This window comes from Ascidia mentula, chromosome 2 (genome assembly GCF_947561715.1).
Source record: "Ascidia mentula chromosome 2, kaAscMent1.1, whole genome shotgun sequence".
Taxonomy (NCBI): domain Eukaryota; kingdom Metazoa; phylum Chordata; class Ascidiacea; order Phlebobranchia; family Ascidiidae; genus Ascidia; species Ascidia mentula.
In genome coordinates, this window is record NC_138567.1 from 4,582,556 (window position 1) to 4,607,421 (window position 24,866).

The 24,866-nt window shown below is 38.6% G+C and overlaps 5 protein-coding genes across 7 annotated transcripts; 4 read left to right on the plus strand and 1 right to left on the minus strand.

Annotated features, from left to right (window-relative positions):
• Window positions 1-149: 149 nt before the first annotated feature.
• On the minus strand, window positions 150-5,152 carry LOC145890596 (uncharacterized). Of its 2 annotated transcripts, XM_082981712.1 has the most exons (9): window positions 5,062-5,152; window positions 4,276-4,439; window positions 3,530-3,680; window positions 2,718-2,871; window positions 2,132-2,216; window positions 1,738-1,809; window positions 1,054-1,294; window positions 720-826; window positions 150-537 (listed from the first exon to the last, which is right to left on the minus strand). In XM_082981712.1, the coding sequence occupies exons 1-8, from the start codon at window positions 5,123-5,125 to the stop codon at window positions 744-746; spliced, it is 1,014 nt and encodes a 337-aa protein (XP_082837838.1). In that variant the 5' UTR covers window positions 5,126-5,152; the 3' UTR covers window positions 150-537; window positions 720-743. The 2 variants fall into 2 exon arrangements, with proteins under 2 accessions (XP_082837838.1, XP_082837837.1); XM_082981711.1 differs by having other exon boundaries at window positions 150-826.
• Window positions 5,153-6,738: 1,586 nt separating this feature from the next.
• Window positions 6,739-11,686, plus strand: LOC145890594 (beta-1,4-glucuronyltransferase 1-like). Of its 2 annotated transcripts, none has more exons than XM_082981708.1 (11): window positions 6,739-6,959; window positions 7,329-7,392; window positions 7,533-7,640; window positions 7,709-7,825; window positions 8,193-8,346; window positions 9,007-9,176; window positions 9,874-9,966; window positions 10,288-10,416; window positions 11,017-11,166; window positions 11,229-11,302; window positions 11,551-11,686. In XM_082981708.1, exons 1-11 carry the CDS (start codon window positions 6,814-6,816, stop codon window positions 11,657-11,659), a joined length of 1,314 nt encoding a protein of 437 aa, XP_082837834.1. In that variant the 5' UTR covers window positions 6,739-6,813; the 3' UTR covers window positions 11,660-11,686. The 2 variants fall into 2 exon arrangements, with proteins under 2 accessions (XP_082837834.1, XP_082837835.1); XM_082981709.1 differs by having other exon boundaries at window positions 7,533-7,637.
• An 884-nt stretch (window positions 11,687-12,570) lies between these two features.
• LOC145890595 (zinc transporter 7-A-like) lies at window positions 12,571-14,910 on the plus strand. The gene has a single exon (XM_082981710.1). It carries the CDS (start codon window positions 12,698-12,700, stop codon window positions 13,790-13,792), a length of 1,095 nt encoding a protein of 364 aa, XP_082837836.1. The 5' UTR covers window positions 12,571-12,697; the 3' UTR covers window positions 13,793-14,910.
• A 4-nt stretch (window positions 14,911-14,914) lies between these two features.
• LOC145890593 (Golgi resident protein GCP60-like) lies at window positions 14,915-20,835 on the plus strand. The gene is made up of 9 exons (XM_082981707.1): window positions 14,915-15,048; window positions 15,245-15,392; window positions 15,792-15,932; window positions 16,150-16,287; window positions 16,594-16,681; window positions 17,664-17,874; window positions 18,141-18,287; window positions 18,882-19,019; window positions 19,182-20,835. Exons 1-9 carry the CDS (start codon window positions 14,925-14,927, stop codon window positions 19,391-19,393), a joined length of 1,347 nt encoding a protein of 448 aa, XP_082837833.1. The 5' UTR covers window positions 14,915-14,924; the 3' UTR covers window positions 19,394-20,835.
• Window positions 20,836-23,317: 2,482 nt separating this feature from the next.
• LOC145889708 (uncharacterized) lies at window positions 23,318-24,856 on the plus strand. The gene is made up of 3 exons (XM_082980711.1): window positions 23,318-23,649; window positions 23,876-23,930; window positions 24,195-24,856. The coding sequence occupies exons 1-3, from the start codon at window positions 23,514-23,516 to the stop codon at window positions 24,487-24,489; spliced, it is 486 nt and encodes a 161-aa protein (XP_082836837.1). The 5' UTR covers window positions 23,318-23,513; the 3' UTR covers window positions 24,490-24,856.
• Window positions 24,857-24,866: the final 10 nt, after the last annotated feature.

The following is a 24,866-nucleotide window of genomic DNA, read 5'->3' on the forward strand; positions in this document are numbered from 1 at the left end:
AGCAAACTGTTATGAATGAGTGTTTTGCTGAACTATTTGCTCTTACTCAGACTGTTTGCCTTCCCAAAGTGATGAAATCACTGATAGTGCCATCAAACTTTCCTCGAGAGAAAAGCATTCCATTAACTTATATTTATTAATTTTGGCGCAGATAAAACAAACAAAATAACATATGCACACAAAGGTGTATGTTTGTCAAGATATGACTGATGACTTTTCCTGTTAGTGGTTTGCAAAAGCATTTCAAGTAAAGCCTACATGTTTTTTTAAAGATATGCACAATTGCTACAAGAAGTAATAAAACATTTCAAATGTTTTCAAAGAAAAGGAACTTTCTAATAGCATAAAACAATCAAATCCACAGGTATACAATCTGTATTGTGTATTCCAGTGCTTTTTAAAAATGTACAGGCTAAAAAATGCTATGTAGATGGAGTGACTCACCCATGTAAGTTCACATAAAGTTTAAGGCAACTTTGTGTTTTGTGAAAAGGTTGGTGATCAACGTGTAAATCTACACACCGGGCTAGTGCAGAGCTAATTGGAAAAACAGGCAAAAGTTTTAGTAAACAGCCACCCTTGCAGTACACGAGACAAAAGAGGTAATTATGATACTTTGAAAAAACGGCTAAAAACACACTAAATATTTGTAATTTGGTCATAATTACGTTTTAAAAATGCTCTGCTATTATGACCTTTCCTTAAAAAAAATCACCGACCTAACATAAACGTTGAATCGTAGCCTATAACGCTTTCAAAAACGTGTCACATGTCATTGTGAGGAATCTGCATATCATACAAAGCTTCTGTACGAATCCATCGTTGGCTGCAAAACAATTGCAATCTGTTATGATGTTTGCTAAGCAAATGCGTGCAAGGAGGAGAAAGTAAACCTGACCGACTTCTAATGAATTAAACATTCACACGGAAGATATAGCATTGCCACAATGCTTGGATATTTCGCACTTTTTTTTTTTTTTTGGCCTCCCTCTCTGACCACGCCACTGGTAAAGAATAGCAGTTATCTGAAGAGAAACAACTATACCGGGTTACCTGCTGAAAAACTTCCGCAAGTTGCAGTGAGGTAGATCTTCGACTTGGATGAGATCCTTTGGCACACAGGTTCGTACTGACAATATTGACTCCAATCAATAACTACTGTTACTTGAGCTGCGGCTACAGGTGGTACGGGAGCAAACCTTCCCTCCACTCCATCTGGGAAAGTTTGTAAACTTGGTGGTGGAGTTTGGATAACTACCGGTGGTGGAGGTGGAAGGAAAATTAATCTTCGAGGCTGAAAGCAACAAAGGGGTTTCTTTCAATATTGTGAGGGTAGGTCAAAACAATGCATATATGCTCTCATACGCCAGGGCGGAATCGCTTTCACTGCGAAGGCCTTTTTTGCGATCTCAGTTAGCATATGTCAATCACAAGGCTCGGTACAATCGTAGACAAGCTGCTTTACAGTCATTGTTTTATTTGTTTTAACATGTCTGTGATACCAGTGGAGCGATCCTTGGTTCCAAAATGGTGCGCGTTGTTTTTAAAAGACATTGGATGAATTTTATTTGCATAAAAATAACTGCATGAACCTTCAACCGTTGCACAGATAGAAAAAAATGAATTAGTTTATCGCACTACGCAAGTGAATTCGTCTCCCAAAGAACTATCAACACTTAATTGCGATTAAACACAGAACATTTGTTTGTAAAGTTTTTTTTATCAAATAAAACTTACTGCGTTCGCAGTCAATTGGGAATCCGACTCCGAAAAGAACGTCAGGAGTTGATCTGGTGTGAAAGGGCATGTCTGCAAAAAGTAAGTATGTATTTTAGTTGAGATTCCCTAATTAAGTGAATATATTTACTAAACTACAGGTTGTTTTATTTCAAACACCCAATAAAAATAATGTTTTCGTACACGAGCGTGTTTAACGTGACGCGGATAAACTGTTATTGTCTTGTACGGTGTTTCTATAGTCGGCTATGAAGGCGAGTAAAAAACAAGTTTAAACACCAAAAAACTTATATATATATGGTCCATATACTGAGCAACGCAACTGTAAAGTTTGCCACGAAGGCTAAGGAAAAAGTTAATAAAAACTGGTAAGTTTGCAATGAAAACCTCGTACATCATTTTGTTGGTAGCACAACCTCTCCAACTCCGACAGAGGCATGCATTTTAGAGTGGGGTCCGGCTTCCACTTTCTGTTGCCCCTGTGTAGATAAGGAAGCTGTTAGTTTACCTTAGCAAAAAACTAATACAATTGATCAGGGTATAGGTAGACCATGAAATATTGTTATCGAAAGTGTAATGCAGAATTTTCGTTGCATCCACCTTTACAGGATGGGGTAAAGATTGAACATGTCCTTATTCTGCAAATCGATCTCCCAATCAGTGAGATAATAAAAATTCGCCGGTATAATGACCCCTGTTTGAGGATCATATGATCGAGAATAACAGGGGGACTATAAGACTTTGCAATGGAAATCTCTTAGTTTCAACTCAAACAGTAATGTTTATGGCCCCTTATTAATGGGTCCTCTATAGTATACTCATATGAGACTGTGGGGCCTGCTCCTAAAATTCTAAAGCTGGGAATGTTTCGTCTGATTTCGGTATATCAGAACGAACAATACGTCCGATGCCTTCGGGTTTAAATATAAATAGTAGCGAATATTAATGTTGTTCGTAACCAACTTGATTGCCATCCTTACTTGCATGTGGAGTTGGATGGCATCATGTACTCTGGCCTTCGTGGGAAATAGTTTGGTCGGTGGCACTGGAAGGAACAAGTGGAAAATTTTGAGTTGAAACCTCCCGTGCAACCCATGTTCGTCACTTCCGGTCCAGGTATGGGGCAGAAGTAAACTTTAAAAGCAGTTTATTGTTAAATCGGGTTTTTTTAAAATAGGGTTAGTGCCTTACGAATATCTGTCTTATTATCGTAAGTTCATAGAGTGATTCCACTCAATGATTCCACTGGGTCAAATCGAGTGTAGAAAAGTTTATTTAGTTGTTATTATTATTTATTAGAGATAATAAAGTGTCACAGGTTTTTTATTATAGTACATGCGAGTGTTTACGTTTCCAGGATTTCAAATCGTTAATAAGAACCTTGCATCGTGACCGCGTTTTTGTTTTGTCATAATACAGAAGCGGGCGTTCATAGCGTTACCAAGATTTAGTTTGCAACTATGAACCTATACCATGTTTCATAATACAAATTAATTGCAAAATTGTTGCAAATGCAAAGAGAGGTTTCGAAACAAATAACCGAACGGTATTGTATCAAACTTAAAAGACACTGCAGCGAAGCAGCGAAGCAGCGAAGCAGTAATAATGTACAAATAACTCATGATTTTGCCAATACATCCGTTCAAAAACTACATAGCGTACAGTGAAAAGTTTGCGAACTTGTTGCTTGCAAAATTTACCCCAACGTAAGTCGAATTTACCCAACGACCTAGGTTGAAAACCAATTACCTTGACCTACAGCATAGCTTAGTATCCAACCATGAACTCTTACCGTCGTAGACCGCCGTAAAACTAACAACGTCTATAGCTCTGACGATAGAAAACTTGTATGGCGACTCTATCACTGCTTCCATGATGGTTGTGTTTCGGTTAAACACGTGACGAGTGACGTAGGGTTGTCGTGCCCATTTCTTTTGCTTTATCTGTCGTGGAAAGAATTTATTTGACGAAATTGTTGTATGAGCAATATGCAATTTACGGTCAAAGCAAGTTAACGTAAAAAACAAGTGTAATGAATAATGGTATTTTGTTTGGTTGAATTAATAAGGGTGGCCTTGTGTGTCTGTGAGGACAGCTTTCCGGCCGCCACAATTGAATCTGCAAGTCGCCCATATCAGCCAGTATCAAATAAAATGTGTCTAGAAAAGCGATTATCGGAAAATCTCGCCAAGCATTTTGTAACCAACAGTGCAGTGGCTTGCGGCGTTTTTTGCACTGAAAAGCAGTCTAATTGCAAGCCTATATCCATCATTCAAATGGTGGTTGAGGTGGTTTTGCAACCAAAAGGTGGTCAAACTGCATTGTCGGCTGTTGTAAAGGTTAAAAGTGGGATTTTTGAATGCGCTTTTTCTCATCAGACAACCTTAGTGTTCTTAAACGCCTCCATTAGCTCTATACAACATTTCAAAGTGTTTGTTCCTTCCAGTAAAATCTTTATTCTACCCATGCATGTGTGTTTAAATTTAAACACATTGGAACTAATCGCCCGTGACATTTTAGTCAAATATCGCAACTTACCACCAAAGAACCGTTTCCCAGATCAAGATTGATAAAAGTGTATCGAACTGATTGCTTCCTGTTCATTCGCAACTCCCAAGCTGGAACTTTGCCACACGCTTTGTGATTGGGGTAGCTGAAAGTTCCTCGTCTGCGTGGGAGTTTGGTCTTACATTGTGCCTCGCCTTTAAAGTAAAAATAAAGCTTTGTTTATATATCAAGTATATTCACAAGTAAGCGACACAACTCGATTATGTTATATGTTACACGTTACGTCAAAATTCCATCAAAGGTTGCAGCAATGTATGTATATACCGTAACGCGTATAAATGTGGTGAAAGCAAAAATTATCTTTAACTGAAACGATTGAATTTACACGAAAATATAATAAGATTTCTCATAAGTGATCCTGATAACTATTTGTGATGTACTACCTGTTCAATGTTTACTGAACGAAGTACCAACTAAATTTCACCACTGCGTAAGGGTGAAGTTATCGGTGATTCACGATTTATCAAAGTGCGGTTTGAAGCTTCGTGGGGTGCTCTTTGTTTCGGAATGTATACTCTTAATTTTAATACACAACACATTTATGTATAGTATTACTGATTATGCCGATAGCACTACGAAGCAGTTTCTCTTGTACTTTGAGTAAGTCGTATTGGTCTTGTGCTACCAAACTGATTTTTCTTATTGGTATTACTGTAAAAGACTTTTTAAACACGAGCCTTCTCGAGTTTTCCTTTGCTTCATGAGGTGTAAATCAGACTGAACTCAGCACATTTGTGAAAATAAACAAGAACTTACCAGTGTGCAGGTGACAGCTCAGCGCGAAGATGAAAAGCGGCAGAAACGTCTTGGTGAGAAACATTGTTTTGAGGTTTACAAACAAGCTACAGTTGCTATGGAACAAATACAAACACAAGGTAATTATAACCACTTGTAGTTGCCGCAACTTTCCTGTTTCGAAACCGGTCCTGGATAATTAATTACAGGCCGGTTATCAATTTTCCGTAATCAATCTTAATTGTAATATCGTACCGCACCCTGCGTCCCGTTCGTTGAAAGCCACCTGGGTCATGGTACAGCTTAAACAATTTGTGATTAATTACAGGAAAAAGTAAAGATGTAAGTGGTTAGTGGTACGCCTATACTTAAAATTGTTACCGTGTTTTAGGAAATCGGCTAGATATGTCTATGAATCAGAGACCCACAACACGAGGAACGCGTGCCAAAAATTGTACGTGGGCTGATTTTGACCCATAGAATATTGGAAAATATTGTCCAAATGTCCTCCTTAATTGTATGTTGTTTTGTATCCAACAATGTTAAATCAGGCTTCTTGATTTTTTTAGGCCAACGTGTATTAAACCTAAAATCCGCCACACAATTGTTAGAGATAGATAGTAGTCTATACGACTATTATGGCTCATATAACTGTTGCTGCCTCTCTGTTTCTTGAAACAAACGAATATTATGGAAACCTAAAGTATGTGGGCCTACACGTGTACTTTACGTACTTAACACAATCTACTCATACAACGCAGTAATGTTTCATACAAGGCAGGATCGCCCCACTGCGCTGATCCTTTCTTGGCGATCACGGCTATCGTATAGAGATAATTAAGGGCTGCGAAGCCTGTAAACCTAATCAACTCATCCATGGTTAAAACAGGGTTAATTATACTCCACCTTTCTTAAATATATTTTTCAAAAGCATTAACTGTAAGGCGGAGCAAATCGCGCGAAACTTCCACGGAAACCAACCAGCATTCCATATTTATAAACCTCCCGACCGGAAACTATCGCTTTCCCCAGGAAAGATTGTTGCATGCAAAGTCACAATATCCCGGGAGTTATTTTGCATCGAATTCCATCTGAAACTCTATCCCTCAAAGCGAACCCAACCGTTGCCGCAACTTCCAAGCGGACGCACCGCAGCCTCACATCCTTATCTTTAAATTACCTGCTGCACAATATGCCCTTTATATCAATTCTGTCTCGTGCCCCGCGGCGATCTTTACGGTTGGTTTGAGACGAAAATTCTTCGGTGATTCAGCGGCTTGCCAGCCACTGGTAATTGATTTAAAATTGGCAAGCATGCTAGATATATGTGAGTCAGTTTCTTTAGGGTTGTTGTTGCACAATTGCGTTGCGAAGATAGCGATTCTTGTTGGAATGTAAATTAAAGTACCAAAACATTCCCAGTGTACTTAGTAAAACTTGCGTTTGCAAATTTTTTCCGTGTTTGCAGGTGTTTTCGAAGTGTAGCAAGTTATCTGTAGCACATGACCAGCAGTACCTTATATAGCAATGTAATTTCTCCCAACAGAATTCTCAAAATATGGATCATTATCAGAAGGATTTGTTACGAAATGCGTTTAAAGTTATTTTAAGAATAATAGGTAACGGTACATTGGGGCAGTTCAAAAGCTGTTTGTGAGTAAAAATTGTGTAATTGTTGTTTTTTATCTCAAAGAAAGTTCCTTTTCTAGCTGAGTCATTGTTTTGCGATGATTCATAATTAATTACTGTTTTTACGTCAACTTTAATCACGTGATGGGTTACGCACTGTGGCGCCTCCGTAATTGTGTGATCCTTGTTGTTTTCGTTCAAATCTTCACTTTCCTGGTTTTCTTCAAGCCTTCTGGAAAAACAGTGCGAAAGAGGAAGGTCCTCATGACTGGTGAGACGTTGGATTACAGGTAAGTTCGCGTCAACCCCACCCGAACGTCTGCTGCTATAATTAGTTCTATGTAACAACGCAGAAGTGTATCATATGGTCTCATGACAACACAGGTCCGGCATTCTGCCAAAGCCCTTATACTTGGACTATACGTAGATGTGAAGGTCGCCTGGCAAGTTGAAACCACCAGTGTAGTTTAACCATAATATATTCCCACTATAGTCATTGAGCTCCCGTATAGCTCAAACGGTAGATTGTTTGTCCTGGTTAGCCCTGTTTCGTTAGTTCAAACATCACCGGGAGCTTGTTTTTTTTGTCTCGCTCCGAAAGTGGCTTTGACTCAGCTCGGCTGCGATGTCAATGAATCCAATGTGTATTTTGGTTGTAGCGGAGAGTACAGAATAGTTCGTTTCTACAAGTCTGATGGCATTTCAGACGACTACACATTTCACGTGAGTATTCGTACGGGTTTTAACATGTGTGGCAACTTCCCCTACATAGAAATCACCACTAAAACTCATTCATCAAGAAAACCACATGTGACGTAACCTTTGTCAAAGCTCTATAAAGAGACAATGTTTTGTATTTTTAGGATGTTAGCCTGGCTACACAGTGTTCGGTAAATCACCTGCACCACTTGGTGGAGCTATTGGAGAGATGGGACGGCCCGGTGTCGTGTTCAGTTTTTGCACCAAACGTGGTAAAAACAAAATTGCCTTCTTAAAACCTGTGTTATGTTTACCCACAATGCAACTCGCCCATTTGTAGGACGCGAGTTTTACAGACGATTCGATCACACTCCTGCGCAGGTGCTTTCCCAAAATAAAGAAACACGTCACTTTTCACCTGATTTACCCATCAGAACAGCTTGGAGACCTGGCTTTGGTTAGTATTACTGCTGTTATTAGGAAAAATGTTGATTTGTAATCCTTCCACTTATAAAACTCTTGTTACATGCTGTCGATGTATTTTCCTTGTCAGCTACTGAGAAAATTGACAATGCCTTGGAAGTATAAATAGATAAATTAGAGGTACTAGTGAAGAAGTATTTTAAAATGCTCGCAAAGCCATAATCGAGCACAAACTTACGGATACAAAACAAGCAACAGAGAGTATTCGCTGAACATAGAGTTATGTTTTACGCGTGTCATTTTCCATCCTGCTGTTACCAGTATTGTGCACCCTTGTGTTAGCGGAAGTATTGATACCTAAATTTTATATTATATACTTGAAATCGACGAATTCTCTCCAGGTGGGTTCTTGGCTTGGCTTATCGTGTGAGGAGCTGTTGGATCGTCTACAGAATTATGGATATCAGAATTACGACGTGGGAATTTCCTTTCCTCACAATGTGCTGAGGAATGCTGCCCGGACCGGAGTAATTACCCAGTATGTCCTTCTTGTGGGTACGTAAATGTTCTACTGCAAAACATTTTACTACGCATATTTATTTCAATGATTTTTTGTTATCAGTACTTTTTCGGGTTAAATACTTTAATTTTCTTGTTTTGTCTCTTGAATTTGAGCAAAAATGCTGATTTTAAGGTGTCGCTCGGCAAGTTTCTTATCATATATAAATACTATTAATCTTTAAATAAGTTTTCAACGCGTTTCCAAACATGGTTATAAAGTTTCAGTGTTGAGTAAATTGCTAAAATTGTTGGCTTGCCTTAAGTCATGTTGGCATGCGTAGTTTGTGGCTTTATTAATAGAATATGGGTGTGTACGACTTGTGCCGTTGTCAGAAACAATATGCCGTTAGACATGTCCTTGTTTGACCGCCCCGGGCCAATTATACAGTATTTTTACCAACCGCATGCTTTCGTCATATGGCACGAAAAATGTTTAAAGTTAACCTTTCGTTCCAGACAAAGGTTGACGCTCTGTATCTGAAAGGTTTGTGGTTTCAAACACCAAAGCCTGTGACTGGTTTAACCAGTCGTAGTTTCCGTGACGCAATCACACTATATTGCCCAAATCAAATCCACATATGATTTTTGAAGTGACGCATTTGTAGACTCGTTACCTCTCCCTTAGCATTGTAACAGTTTTAAAACGCTTTACAGACATTGACGTCATGCCCAACATGGGCCTACGTCATCAGTTCGCCGAATTCGCGCGTCGTCGTCACCTGTTTGACCAATCAGTGAGTGACACGACAGCTTATGTCCTTCCTGTCTTTGAGGTCCTTGAGGGTCTCCCGTTCCCCGAGGAGAAAAGCGAATTGCTGACTGGGGTGAGACCGACGATCTCATAATAAATCATATTATGATGAATCGAGAAGTTGATGAAATATTTTGGAGGTTTTAAAAAACGGGCGACGCCGCTAACTGGTATGCGTCGTTTTAATATCTTTGGGGCGTCGCATACTTACTTTCGCATAATTCGCAGAAAAATCCTCGATTTACAAAAATAACCTCAAAAAAGTTATTTCTGTTTGTCATATAATACGGCAAAGCTGGGCTTTAGCTGTTGTGGTGACAAAAAAGCATCGTTCGCAGAAACGTAGGCGAATATAAGTCCCCACAAACACAACGTCAGAATTTTTCAGTACGGCGTCATAACATTTTATAAGGGATGAGTGAGTGTGTCACCGGTCCAGTTGAAATCCACTGAAATAATTAGTAGTTTACAAACACTATAACGTATACGAGTTTGGGATTGCTTTGGTAAAGTTCTGCAAAGGAGGTTGTTTTATGATAAATGTTATGACTTGAGTTGATCTTGCGTCCGAATATTTGGACTTTTTCGTTGTTGCGGCTCATATAAAGTTAACTCTGGTGGCAAAATTTTTTTTTTGCTTTTACCTTTTTGCGTTTATTTATAGCAAATAACACATTGTGTTTTTCCGAATGGCAGTAACTTCATTAACTTTGCAAAAAAAATAAACAATCTGCAATGTTTTGTAAACTTACGTATTTGCATGACATTAGGTTCGCAAAGGCACAGTTCGTCCATTTCACAACGAAACGTGTTGGTGGTGCCACAAAGCAGAGGACTTCGAACGATGGAAGTCCGCACCAGAGGTATGAGCAGGGATTGCCATATTTTAAAGAGAAAAGTCTTGCAAAATACAAATCGGGTTATTTTGTTTTAGAAACGTGCTTCTTTTCCATTGGCGTGCTTTATGTTTTCATCTACTGTAATTGTGCCAATATGCATCAAGAAAACACATCCTGTCGTAATTATTATACGACGGAAATAGTCTAAATCACAACTTGTATCTTCTGTGTAGTCAAAAAGTATGCTAGTGTGCGTATTTTTTTGTCCAGGGCGATGGTAGCCCTGGTTATAAGCAATGAGCTTCATGTTTTCGCCGTTTTCAAACTTCTTCGGTTGTTTTGTAGAGCAAGGAGTTGGAAGTAGCGTTCGAAGCTTCTTGGGATAAAAGTTGGGAGCCGTTTTACATCGCGCGTAGGGACGTCCCCATGTTTGATGAGAGGTTCAAGCAATACGGATTTGATCGAATTCAGCAAGTGAGTAAAGTTTATCTTTGCTTTTCCGTGTTTTTCTATCAATACTATTTAGAAATGAAACGTTCCTCCGACTTTTATAGTATAGAACAGGTCTTTTATAGTATAGAACAGGTCTTTTATAGTATAGAACAGGTCTTTTATAGTATAGAACAGGTCTTTTATAGTATAGAACAGGTCTGGCCAATCTATAGCGCATGCACCAGCAGCAGTGCGGGTGTTCACTCTATGCCTACCGAGTGAAGATAAGACTCGCCTGCTCGTGAATAAATTATAAAAACTGATTTTCGAAAAAGGCGGGTTACAGAAATTTATGTAATCTAAAGCTGGAGAAGTGAGGTTTAACAAATTTCCAAACTAAATTACTTTAAATAGTGAAAGGGTGGTGAAAGATGTTGCGCATGTGAGTGTACAGTAAAAATATTATGACGCAAGAGAAAGCAATAGGTGTCGATTATTGAGTTTCAATTTGCAGAGAGTGCCTTGTACGAAAATACCCAGCGATTTTGCGATAATACCCCACTCTGCCAGGACGCAAGACCACACATGTATTTTGATTTAAGCACATGTTTACTTGGTTTATTTTGTATCTCCTCTACACAGATATGCGAGATGCATGTTGCCGGGTACAAGTTCGCCATCCTCAACAACGCCTTCCTCACTCACCACGGGTGGAAGTTTGCCGGCAAGTTTTATGCAAACAAGGACGTGGATAACGCTCAAAACTGGATTCTATTCAATTACCACTTTAAAGTACAGGAGAATTTAAATTTACTTTTAGGCGAAATAAGTTATGTGTGTATTTTTTTTCATAGGACGATTTACAAGCGAAGTACAACACGAACCGAACCTGCTCACCTATCGAACAATGGAATCCACGAGGAAAAAAGTACGCGACAACAAAGGCCGTAACCTGTACAATATTGTCCGCTTAGTCTCCAATAGAAAAGAAAACCGTTTGATTTAAACACATAACGATACGGACACTGTTCTATACATAGGTGCATAGATATATTTGGTTTTCACGTGTTAAGTGACAAATTCGCGAAAATTTCTTAAAGATGAACTATTTGACCACAGTCGTGTTCTTGTGTTGTGTACCGTATATTTATACGATAAGGTCGTGTTTTTTTGCAGAGGAATGCCCCAGGCTGGTCGAAGTCAAGTCTCCAATCGATTTAAGCCCGAAAAAGGTCAAAACGTGGATAGAAAACAAAACGTCAAGTTGTCATGGGAACAGCTGTAACTTCTCCTATTGTCTTTGGTTATTTTTTGTTAATTATGCAATAAATTGTTCGTAGCAAATGGGTGTGACAACAAGTTATTGTCGTTGTGAAGAACCACGAACCCTAAAAAAACGGGCTGGACATCTAATTAATTAAAAGCTTCACTGTGGTTTACATTTGAGTGCGTGTAGCATAAATTATAACCAAGGTTTTTACTGTGCGTTGTAGAATTTTTCAAGAAAAATGAAGGCAAATGACATGGTAAGTTAGCCTTCCACGACTGAATAATGTAATCAAGGGAATGTGAGCAAATCGTTCTGATAGATAAAGTTGATGCGTCGCAAATCTTTTTAAAAGCGGTGAATAGTTTCAAAGTTAACCGCACACGAAAACGTTTAAGAACCCCTGAATTGTAGTGTTCATGGTGTTTGATAACTTATGTAAGTTCAACAATTAAAAATATAGCTTTTATATTAACACTTCGTGCTATCAAAGCAATGAGCATTTTTTTAGTATTTATTACGTTTCATTCAGTCGCACTACGGGGAATATTTCGTTATTTGCTGTAACGAATACCGACGTGTCCCATGATTCCGGTTTGATAAGCAAGCGTGTTTTAGGTTGGCTTTTGAGGGAAATAAATGTTGTTTTCAACGCTTATTAACTGCTTATTGTTATTGTATTTAATGACGAGTTGTGCTAAATGTGTCCTTATATGGCATAAGACAAAATTTTAGGCGGTTTTGCAAATATACCGAGGACAGTTTAGGAATTTCATTTTGTAGATAAATTACACAGATCTGTTATTATAGATTTCCACACAGTGCTCATCATGTCGTTAACATAATTTCATCATTGCTGTGCTTGATTTTACTGTCTCCAGTGTAATATCAGATAATACATTTCTTTTTGCTTGTATTTTAACAGTTGCGCTTTCATTAGAATCAATGACTGTTAGTAGTACATAATTTGCACCATTTAGTTATCTAAGGACAGCCCAGCTGTCAGAAGTGCCAAAAAAGAAGCAGGTGCAAAAATATTTGTCTTAGACTTCCACGATGTTGCCTATGAGCCAAAAAGACAGTGAGTACAAGCCAGGAATCCGTTTGCTCTCCAAGATTAAGGGATGGCTGAACACCATTATCCATGATGAAAGCTCAAGAAATATTTTTATGTTTCTCCTGCTTAATCTCTCCTTTGCATTTGTTGAGTTGTTTTGGGGTATATGGAGCAATAGTTTGGGATTGATATCAGACTCATTTCATATGTTTTTCGACTGCACGGCATTGCTTGCTGGTCTTGCTGCTTCAGTTGTAGCAAGATGGAAAGCTAACGATCGCTTCTCTTATGGTTATGTGCGAGCTGAAGTGCTTGCGGGTTTCGTCAATGCTTTGTTTCTGCTGTTTATTGCATTTTTCATATTATCGGAAGCAATCGAAAGATTAGTGGAACCACCAGAAGTTAAACATGAAAGGTTGCTTATTGTTTCTGTATTGGGATTTTTAGTAAACATGGTTGGAATATTTGTATTTCACGGCCACGGACACCACGGTCATTCCCATGGGCATGACCACTCACATGGACATTCTCATGGCCATAGCCACTCACATGATCATAATCACAGCCATGGACATGACCATGGTCATTCACATGATCACGGACACTCACATGATCACGGACATGATCATGATCATACCCCTGAATCTTCCCAAAGTCAAATTTTGCACAGTGTTTTCCTACATATTATGGCTGACACTTTGGGAAGCGTTGGTGTCATCGTGTCAAGTTTGCTAATGCATTATTTTGGCTGGATGATAGCTGACCCCATTTGCTCCTTGATGATTGGACTTTTGATTGCAATCAGTGTTATTCCATTGCTGCAAGATTCTGTCGGTATTTTAATGCAAAGAACTCCCAAGCAGTTGGATCATAAAGTTCATGGTTGTCACCAGAAAGTCATGCAACTGGAAGGAGTATACAGAATCCATGAACCCCACTTTTGGACTCTCTGTTCCGACGTCACCGTGGGAACAATTAAGATACAGATTGCGCCTAACGCCAATCCAAGTTACATACAAAGTCAAGCCCATAGTATTTATGCACAAATAGGCGTACGACAGCTCTACGTTCAGATTGATTTTCCCACGTTGTGATCTTTTAACTTAGTGCCTGAACTCTGTAATAAATGTTATTTATAACTACATACATGTACAACGTTGGTTTATGTTAGGAAATTTCCTATTTTGTGATATCTTGGTGTCATCATGTCCACTAGAAAACCTATAATATGCTTGTTTAAGACCTAGTGCCAAAAATAAGCAAAATTGTTAGCAAAAAATCTTTTTGTCACTATATTGAAAAGTGGTTGGTGATCTACTTTTTGATTATCATTGTTACATACCCGTACTACAGAGCAACTTTGTTAGGGTTTCAATTGAGCAACCTCCCCCTAAACTATGTACATTGTGGTCGCTTATTATACCATTATCATAATATTGGCAGAGGCAGATAAAGTGCAATAACAGCATTGCATGTTTGTATATCTAGTGTTTGGAAAACTCAGTATGAATTACCAAGTCGTACATCTGCTTCTGTATCTAGCTGCTCTGTTTGTGAGATAGAATTCATACAATTCAAAATTCATGTAGATATCATCAACTACATTTTAAAACTATCTATAAACTGCAGTGTGATCACTTCTGTTCCACAATTCACTGTAACTTAAATGAAGCATTTGATACCAGTTTTAATTCATCTATAGTGCGAGATTCGTGTATACCAATTTGCCTTGCCATATATACATGAAAGTTAAATGTCATAATAACTTGATGCAGTGTGTGTGTCATTAACACTTGTTAAGAAGTATTTGATAATTTATGAAAGGTTTTATATGCTTGTGTGTTATTTATAAATTGTTTAACAGTGCACAACTTTGGACAGGGTTTCTCTGTTAAAATATTTCTATTATTTGTGTGTTTTCTTTTGAAACAATATGTAAATGGTTTATGACAAATTTTATAGTCCTTATTTAAAATAGAAATAGAGCTGCTTTAAAAATAAGATTCTCCATTGCACATTTGTCCGAATTAGAAATGCAAAACTTGTTAAAAAATATATATAATTGAAAGGTTTTAAGCTGCCTAAAAAAAACAATGTATATTGTGTGTTTTTACTGTGCCGGAATGAATCAAAATTTTCCTTTGCATGCAATGCTTAAAATAATTGATTGTTTTTGGTGATCGCAGTGTATATTGATGGTGGTGTTCTTTAGGGCCAGTGCACAAGATGGCTGATATAGATAATGTAACAGAAAAACTGAACGACATAGCTGTGATTGCAAATGGAAAAGATGACTTCTGGGGTTTTTCCCTTTTTGATGCTTACAAAATGGCAATTAAATTTTACAGAGGTATTTTTTGTGTCAAGTTTTTGTATATATGCATTAAATAGCACATATGTCTGTGGTAATCTGAAAGCAGGAAACTGTTTCAAATCCTGTTGTAAAAGGAAACATATTCTGTTCACTATTATGTTTTGTTTTATCAACACCAGAGCTATCTGCTTATCTTCAATAAACCACCTATCTAATTGTGTGTTTTTTTCAGACAATGAAGGAAAGCGTACGTTTGACATGGAATATGTTGACAAAGTTCAACTGATGGCTCTCACCAAGCAAGTCTCCCATGGTCCAATTAACCAACAAAACGCACTACCAGATATTGGATACCTTGACGTGTTCGGCCATGACAGAAGGTAGTTTATTGTATAACTTGTTTCTTTGTTATTTGGTACTGCCAGTATCATTTTGTGTGTTTTCGTTGGACTTCGCATGGCAACGATCATCATGCTGTTTTTTGTTAAATTTTCAAGATGAACAAATCGGAAAATGTTTTGGTAACGTTTGTACACATGAAACTTTTAAAAACGTTTCCACAACATTTTCCGATTTGTTCATCTTGAAAATTGAACTAAAACAGCATGATAATCGTTGCCATGCAAAGTACTATTGTTGTGCACATGAATGTTGTATACAAGACTTATATACTGGTTTAGCATTTGACAGAAGACGCTTCTCAGTTATTGAATTAGATTTTTTTAACTATGTCTTTGAGGTTTTGATGCAGTCAAAATAAGAAATATTATAATTTACAGAAAAGCCTGGGGAACTTTTGGTGATATGTCATCAAACGATGCAAGGAGAAAATTCATCGAAGTTCTCGACCACAAAGTGCCTGTGTTTGGCCCTTTTATGATTGCTCACCAAAAGGAAAAAGAGGAGAAAGAAAAACAAAGGCAAGGAACTCCCTCTGAAACTAAATTGTGTGTTATTGTACTTACACTAAGTGCCAGAATGTACTTACACTGTTCGGCAAAATTCTGCCAAAATCAGGTTCTTTTTGCTTAGCTCTATGCACGTATGAGTTTTTTATTTTACATGCTAAATTCTAATCTGCAAAAATGATGACCAAATAAAGTCAAAGTATGTATAAAATTATTGAATCTTTTCCAGGCTAAGGGAGGAAGAAGAGAGGAAAAGATTGGAAGAAGAAAAGCGTTTGAAAGAGGAAGAAGAAAAAAGGAAACAGAAAGAGTTGGAGGAAAAACAAGAAGCGGAAGAAAGGATCAAAAATGAACAAGAAACACAGAAGTAACTCACACAAAAACTGACTACAAACAATATTATACACAAATATTTGTATGTTAGTTTGTATAATGGTTATCTCAGCAAATTTTAAACTCATGTTTACCAGAACAAATGTTATGAATGCATTATTTGTTAAATATTTTGTGCTAGACATGATGCTATCCTTTTGTGCTAGACATGGGGTTCTTTTTGTCGCTTGTCTTAAACTTAATTCATGCTATTGTTATGATTCTGTGTGGCATGCTTGTCCTTTCAACGTCAACATTTATCAAATTTACAAATCACAAAAATTTGATTTACTTTTTGCAGGCAACAAATCATGGCAGCGTTGAATGCTCAAACGCAAAATCAGTTTCAACAGTACGCTGCACAACAATGTCCAGGCAATCCTGAACAGGTATTTTGCAGTGGGATATGATTATCGATTATTAATATAAACAATTACATAACATACTGCAAAAATAAAGTTCATATATCGAAACTGTTACCTATAAGTCTACATTGGACATGTCTTGTGTTAGTACTAAAGTACAATATTTTTTAATAAGTACAACCTTGTTGTGTTTGTGTTATGATGTAACAATGCCTGACTGTAATCATTTTCATAAAACTTTAGTACTAACACAGACTGATTATTTTCACACGTACAGTGACTCACCACCACTCACATTAAGTTCACTGGTAACGACATACCAGCTCATAAATAATTAAAATGCATTTTTTACAATTCATTTATAATGTTTGTTATGTTAATTAACCATAGCAACAAAAGATTTTGTGTCAAGTCCTGAAGTCATCATATTGTCTCTAAAATATTACATGTAACTGACCATACAACTCTACTAATGACTGTCTACAACCATGGACGGGTTTAATCCGTTAGAAGGAAATGACCCAAATTATAGGTTATTTATTTTACTGTGTCAGTTAGGAGTTTAAAGGGAAGTAATAATCGCACATTTTATTGTTTTTGAACCAATGTTTCCTGTCCTTTACATTTGATATTAGTTATACTCCGGGACAATTTTTTATTATGTTCATTACATTTTAGTTGAGAATTTATAAAATCACTGGGCCGTAAAGGTTGTTTTGAAACTTTATTCGACTGTAAGTGCAACGAGGTAAAGAACCACTCGTCTATAAACACTTGGTCTCAAGCTTAAAATTTGGATTAATGTCATTCTTTACTAAGCTGACACATAGTCAAAACTATTACATTCACCAAAAATCTTTTTCCTTGGTATTTTCAATATCAACAGACACTCTGATATTTTCTCTTGGAAGTTATCATGTTGTCAATGTACATTTGGTTTGAGTCGAATGGTGGAAGTATTTCTGATTTCCAATCACATAATGCAACAAACAATTTTTTCTTGCAGCAAGCTGTTTTAATCAAACACCTCCAGGAGCAACACTACCAGCAATACATGAAAGTATATCTTCAACAACAGCAGCAGCAACAACAACAGCAACAACAATTGAAAGAAAACCCACTAAAAAGTGACGTTGGAACAGATGCGCCCTCACCTGGAATTAATGGAAGACCTGAACAATCTGACGAAACCGAGTCAGAGGATGATGCGTCCGAAGGTGGGTGAACATGACAACGCTAAGGATAACCATAAAGTTTATGGTTCAAAATGTTATTAAACTAGAAAAAAAGTTGCCAAAGGTTTGGAATCCAAACAGTTGCTTTGCTGACACTGCTACACAGATATAACTATTAATTAATTCAAAAACCATAAAAAAAAAACGATTTTGATTCCAAAATTCATGGTTTTGATTCTAAATTTCAAAGAGTTTAAATATATTTCAGCCATTAGAGTTGTCTTCAACTTACAATGTTGATGTTTCAGCCTCTGCTGTCCGAATAGCTGAGCCCTCAATTTGGGCGCGACCGCAACTGGATGAATTCAAACAACAAATTAAACGCGACCCTGAATCTGTTCTTTCGGTCGGGAGAGGAGAAGTTGTAACTGTGAGGGTCCCAACCCATGAAGAAGGTGATAATATGTTTTGAATCAGAGAGTAAAAAGGTGGAAACAATGTTCACAATTATCTGCCGCTCAATGCAGATATTATAACATGTTTTGAATTAGTTTTTAATTGTACCTTCCTGTGTGTGATGTCCTTTTTGGCAAAACTTTAAGACTCGCCCGCATCACGGTTTTTGTAACAAAACATTAACGCCCTGTCCGACTGTTTTGGAAGATTGCCGAACCAACTCTTTCTTAACCAGAGGGTTACGGGACATGTAAAAAGTATGTTTAAACATCAGGAACAAAAGAAATGCAGCCAAGCTAACCAGATGGTGGGCCACGCAATTTTCCAAAAAAATCTGTAAGCTACATTCGAAGAAAAGCTGGAAAACACCCTTTTTCTCAGCCCAAGCCATACACTGCGAGACTTCCTTTAAATCGATTCCATTGATATTTTTGTAAAGATGTGTCTCCATTCAAATTGTGTTCTAGCCCACATACAATAAAACTCTTGTCCTTAATTGTCACACCGTCATTTGGTAATCCTTGCAAATGCTTGTCACCTTTTAACAATGGCTCAAACCTGCTTTGTGAGTAAAATCCACGTAATAACAACAGGTGCTTACGTATTCTGGGAGTTCGCGACTGATTCTTATGACCTCGGGTTCGGCGTTTACTTCGAATGGACGAACGCCAACAACGAAAACCAAGTATCTGTTGAAGTTGGAGAAAGCACCGATGACGACACAGACGATGGTAATAAACGCCATTATGACGTAATATTAAATAATAGTAATATATACGTTAAATTTCATCATAAATGATACCATTACGCTATCGAAACCAATTTGTAACACAACCGATTAGTCTGCTATTTCCACATTCGAATTCCCACAATTTCCATTTATGACATCACAGAAGCCGGTGACCTGGAACGTGGTTCGGGCCACGAGTCCAGTCGACCTCCTGTTGATGAAATTGTTCCCGTGTATCGTCGTGACTGCCACCTAGAGGTCAACGCGGGGTCGCATCGTTACCCTGGACGCGGGGTTTACCTTCTTAAATTCGACAACAGCTATTCGCTGTGGCGTTCCAAGACACTCTACTACCGCGTCTACTATACGAGATGATGACGTCAGGTGCCGATGACGCGTGTATGACGTCACATGGACAGCCTCCAAACTGGAGTAAATGCAGTGGCCCTGTCCTTCAGTTTAACTGTTCATTTATTGCAGGATGTTGGGTTCGCTTAGATTTAGATGCCGAGCGCTTTCGTAACAATTCAATATTGGACGCGGTATGCGTTCCATGCGTCCACCGACAGTTTTGGAGATACATACATTATATACATATTTAAACGTTATGTAAATACACGTTCGTGGTGGTAACCCCCGCTTTCGACCGAATCGTAGTGAAGATAAACCTGGATTACTGGCGACTGCAAGGCCTCTGGTCTTACCGAAGCCCATTTTAAAGTATATTGTTCCGTGACTATGCTGCTTTCACATGGCAATTGTTTATGATTACCAGTGACACTTTTAAAACAAATTCGCATAAAATCTTGAATCTCGTGACGGTGATCTTCCATCAGAAAAACGAGCCCTGCTCAACGTACATAATATTAAGTCACTTTATGAGGCAAAATATGACAGAAGCTGCTGATCATCCAACATTCGAAAACTGTTTAATTGGCGAACATGATTGCAGTATTGGATTGCTGGAAGACTACAGCCCCAAGGCTACGTTTTGTCGTTTCTGTATTTATTATTGTTGTTGTTGCGAATATTAAGTTAAATATTTAGCAGTTGCTTCACAGCGTATTTGTTATGTGATGTGGTTACACTTATAAGCCTCTTCCATACAAACGGAAACAAGTAGATTAGACGATGCGTTTTCGTTGCGTATCGGTCGCGACGCTGCTGTGGCAGCCTAGCGCCCACTGGCGGTTTTGTAAATTACCGACTTTCGTATGAGATGGTGTGCAATTCTCTTACCTTGCCCGTGTAGCAAAGTTTCGGCGATCTTTGGTGGTGACTTAAGAAAGCTGCTTCAAGCTTGTCCCGCTGTATGTTGAATTGTTGTAAAAATTGCCGCCATTTACCAACTCTGTGAAATGTGTAGTTGTCCGGTTGTGATTGAAGCATGGAGCGGTTTGTGCGTGTCGCCGCTTCTTGTTGTTGTAATGATTTATTATTTTGTTTTTGTCCGAAGTCCCGAAAACCGCAACGACGTCATCGTTGCGTCATTGCATGTCGGGTTTATGACGTCATCCTACTGCATCCAACACGTGGACAACTTCACACATCGGCTCTAATTCACATGATTCGTGACGCCTATCTAATTTCACATGATTCGTGACACTATTGCTCCATATACGGTGCCCTTTCGGCAGTTGGTGACGTCACGTTTTAATGTGTTTTCATCTTCGTGTGACGAACGTCATCGGGTGCCAGTGACGTGGCTGTCGGTTGTTTGATTTCTATGTCTGTATACATGAATGGTTGTGAGTTGCTTCTTGCACGACCGTTAGAAGATCGCTCTCTGCTGCGTTTGTTTTACAAAATACATCTATACACGAAATTATTGTGTTTGTTTTGGGTTCGTACCATTTATTCTTTATCCTTATAAGCCGCAGAATGAATGGTTTTGGAAGAAGTTTTTTGGCAGTAGTTGGCTCCGTTAGGTGGGGGAAGAGAGAAATGAGTATGAATGGCCCGTCAGGAGCAGCTAGTCCGTAGAAGAAAACAATTTGTGTTGTTCTGTATTGCGGAATGCTCTAAAAAAACGGTGAAAGTTTTCCTGTAACAATTCGCTATACCCAGAGATGCCATTATTTCTAACATTTCTCCGTATATTTGAAGGGTAACGTGAAGCTATATCGTATTCTTTTCCAGTCGTTTCTATTTTCAGCTCCTGATCGATAATAACCTGCGCGGGTAACACTTGTTTTTATGTATAGCCAGTAGATATACATAGTAACACATGGTGTTATTCAGTTCCCCCGCCCACTTCTCCCAAACCGCGTCGCGTGATTTCCGACCTGTTTATTTCACTAATCACTTGGCAACTCGGCCCTTCAGTCCCTGTCACACCCTCTCAAGCGGGCCAGAAAGTTCCCCGGGACCAAAAACAACAGACGTTCCGTCACGCGCTGTCGTGTCACGTGACCAGCCATTCGCCACGTTGTTGTAGCGCCTAATCAAACACGTGTGTCCGATCCTGTGTACTCCACGCCATCGTATTTACCGCCGAGAGGTTGTAGCAGGGCCCGAGAGTCGCGCGCCATCAAAACAATCCTGATGTCGAGATACGGGAAGGGCGAACTCGCTGTTTTTTCGTCACCCCGCCACCACATCGACCACTTTAAGTACAGAAAACACCCTGGATGTGGAACTGACGTGGTAACATAGGTGGAATTTTCCCGAGCGTTATTGACAATTTGTTTTGGCCCTTTTGTGCAAAGGTCGCACATAATTTGGGGATGACGTCATCGACGTTTTTACGGCGCAAATTTCGATCAACAAATGCCTGGTTTGAGGCATGGGAAAGTACATTGTAGGTAGATTGGGAAGGTATAGTTGGAAGAAATTAAAACGAGGCTAAATTTAGCGTGTTTTTTCTCTGTTTAATTTAAAACAATGTTTGAAACTGTTTATAAACCTATGCGGCACGTTTGTTTAAAGTTAATTGATAGTTCTGAAAAATACTTTTGTGCAGACCCAGTTCAAACCAGCACGTGAATAAACGATGCGTATACATTTCCTATGGAGCAGGATATTGCAAAAATTCGTCAATGAATTATTAAGGCCTTCAGCTAGAGGCACACGTTAAGTTTTCCAAATACACTGTTTTATTCATGAAACACCAAGAAAGCGCTTCTCTTTCTTCTGAAACGTTGCTCCGCATCAGTGCAATAACTATACCAAGTCCTGTCGGGTTGTTTGCATTATTAACACTTTCACCTTTAACGACTGTTGCACGACACCTATTTACTTTCCCTCTATGCTATCAGGATTGCAGCAACACCTACGGCAATAAGTCCCAGCACAACAATCGCTTGGGTTCAATCGAGTTCACGATCGATGGCCGATCGTCCGAACTTCACAAGTGATCCGGATTCCTCCGGGAATAGAAACCAAATCTCTTACGTAGGCGCCTTGATCGAAAAATCCCAAGTGCGCAGTGCGCCGTCAGAGCTTCGACGCTAAACCCTGCATTAAACGTTGTCGGGGAATAAGGATTTCCGTCAAGCCGTTTATTGTGTTCAGAAAGACAGTTGCTAATGAACTTTTCCAGTAAACAACCCTAAAAGATTCTTTTAAAAACGTCTTCGATTGTCAAGATAATACGGTTTTGAAGCAAAAATGTTGTAAATTCCTGCAAAGATGCTTGCTGCAATCGCAAACAACCCTTAACAACACACACACATATATTGCAAACTACTATTTCTCAAATTGGAATACACTTTCGGTTTAGGACAAAAAATATATCTAACGTAGTGGATGTGAAATTCATTTGCAAACGTATCGATCGTATCTACTATCATTGTCAATGCAATGTCATTGTAGATACGACCAAAACTGCAGCAAATGAATTTTACATCAGCTATGGGGTTAAATTGTTTTTCTGAAGATTGGCAAGTCCGTGAGTTATGCTCCTACACTTTATGTTGCAATTATACACTGACTGCTGTGCATATACGTTCATAACACCTACTGGTATTATTTGACATGCAAATATTTACCCCTTGGAATAAAACATTTACATTTTACAAACACGCCAAGCAATTTTGTTTGTTACATGTTTGTACGCATCACGGTGCAGTGTGTTTGCCACCCATAATAAACCCTTCAGGCCTGCAAAAGGAAACTATTCCGCCCCGCGGTCTCGCGCTATTTCGCCGCCCTCAATCGGTTGTTGACGACGTCACTCTTACAATTCCACTTCCCCGATGCGCCGCGCGATTGTCAAACTGTTGCACAACTGGGCCGTCGCGATAACAACACAGAGATCAACATGTTTTCAATGACCGGCAGCCGGCTCTGTAAGCCTATTAGCTGATAAGTAAAGAAGAAAGGGGAAGAATGGAAGTTATGCAACCGACGACCGTTGGCCTCTGCTTGCCTCCGAGCTGATTTATGGCATTGCTTACGTACTGAGTTGCCGCAACCACGAGACTTCTATCCCTCGCATGAAATATTGATTGGCGAAAAACGGTCAGTGTCGTATTTATAGCGCAGCCTTGCTCATATGCATTCAGAGTATACGGTTTGGAAGCGGCAGTCAACCGAGGAACGAAACCGAAGCAATATCAATCTTTACTATTGTTGCTGCAGAGTTGCAGAAATGAAACGAACAATGAAGCTTCTGCCACTAATGACAATAGGTATGTAGATTTACAGTTTAGTATATAGTTTGAGAATATACAACTTGAACCGCCTTAAACTATTTAACTAAGTTATTAGTTTTTCCAAAGTAAACGGCATTGTACATAAAAACAACAAAGCTTTGGGTTGTAGTAATATGTGATTTTCTTGTGTGTTTAATGAAAGCGTTATGCCTTATGTCACATTTTTCTAATTTGCAACTAAATTTCATCATGTTTTGTATAGGAAGTCCCAAGCGAACGAGTAAAGAACTTCATTGCTCGCCCAAGAAAAATACGAAGTGAGTATAATTCGCTTGTTTCAAGATAAAACAATGTCATTGAAGGATGCCATTAGTCATAATGAAAACGCAGCAGAACTTTCCCTTTGGCATTGAACTTTACTCACGCAACATTTGCGTTTGCCCTTGATAATATGAACACGTGGTATGCTCAAACTACTGTACAAAATTGTGCAAGCAATTCGTTATCTAAACAAGCTATTGGGTTTAGTATTATCATTGTCGTTTTGTGATTGCTCTAACAATGATCATTCTATGTTATAGATTGCCCCCAATTAACAACAATCCAATGCTCAAACCTGGAAGCTTAGAGAATGATTCTGTTTTACCTCCAACAAAACCTAAACATAGAAACATTAGGCTTCCTGACGTCATCGGAGCGCAAAATCAGCCGCAAGAGGTCGTTACGATTTTGGGAGAAGTGAATCGGCAAAGGTTAAGAAAGGTCAAAAGACATTTTCGCGATCTCGACAAAGCTGCAGGAACGAATATAAACGAAAAACAATGTTTGGCGGATGAATATTCGCTTCCAGCGCCCGAACGTGTGACCTTCGAGTGACTTTCTCGTTCTATTTTATTTATACTTCCTTGATTGATTGGTCGTGATGTCACCAAAGGCATTTGTGTGACCAGGCCGAACGACTTTGTGCTACATATATATTGTATGATCCACATACGGTGGGCGGTCATTTTTATGAACCCAGAGCTGAACCGGGTGCAAAATGATCAGCCATTTTATCGCAAGAACATTTTCAATGTAATTTCACATGTGTTTAGAGTCGCTTGTCCAACAACTTTTAAACTTATTTTGTTTACCTACTTTTTTCCAATTGATTGAGACCAACTTGCTTTGACTTGAAATGTGTCGCTTGCTTTGCTTACAGAAGCTGCAATTTTCATGTTATTTCGAATAAACTATGGTTGGAATCGTATGGC

Excerpts from the sequence above, each read along its gene's own strand:
- LOC145890596 (XM_082981712.1), bottom strand. The coding sequence starts at position 5,125 with ATGTTTCTCACCAAGACGTTTCTGCCGCTTTTCATCTTCGCGCTGAGC. Across the intron at positions 2,872-3,529 it reads TTTTACGGCGGTCTACGACG|TTTACTTCTGCCCCATACCT; the intron begins GTAAGAGTTCAT and ends CTGCTTTTAAAG. Across the intron at positions 1,810-2,131 it reads TGTGCTACCAACAAAATGAT|ACATGCCCTTTCACACCAGA; the intron begins GTACGAGGTTTT and ends TACTTTTTGCAG.
- LOC145890594 (XM_082981708.1), top strand. The coding sequence starts at position 6,814 with ATGGGTTACGCACTGTGGCGCCTCCGTAATTGTGTGATCCTTGTTGTT. Across the intron at positions 6,960-7,328 it reads GGTGAGACGTTGGATTACAG|CGGAGAGTACAGAATAGTTC; the intron begins GTAAGTTCGCGT and ends TTTTGGTTGTAG. Across the intron at positions 11,167-11,228 it reads TATTCAATTACCACTTTAAA|GACGATTTACAAGCGAAGTA; the intron begins GTACAGGAGAAT and ends TTTTTTTCATAG.
- LOC145890595 (XM_082981710.1), top strand. The coding sequence starts at position 12,698 with ATGTTGCCTATGAGCCAAAAAGACAGTGAGTACAAGCCAGGAATCCGT.
- LOC145890593 (XM_082981707.1), top strand. The coding sequence starts at position 14,925 with ATGGCTGATATAGATAATGTAACAGAAAAACTGAACGACATAGCTGTG. Across the intron at positions 15,049-15,244 it reads GGCAATTAAATTTTACAGAG|ACAATGAAGGAAAGCGTACG; the intron begins GTATTTTTTGTG and ends TGTTTTTTTCAG. Across the intron at positions 16,288-16,593 it reads AATGAACAAGAAACACAGAA|GCAACAAATCATGGCAGCGT; the intron begins GTAACTCACACA and ends TACTTTTTGCAG.
- LOC145889708 (XM_082980711.1), top strand. The coding sequence starts at position 23,514 with ATGCATTCAGAGTATACGGTTTGGAAGCGGCAGTCAACCGAGGAACGA. Across the intron at positions 23,650-23,875 it reads TCTGCCACTAATGACAATAG|GAAGTCCCAAGCGAACGAGT; the intron begins GTATGTAGATTT and ends TGTTTTGTATAG. Across the intron at positions 23,931-24,194 it reads TCGCCCAAGAAAAATACGAA|ATTGCCCCCAATTAACAACA; the intron begins GTGAGTATAATT and ends TCTATGTTATAG.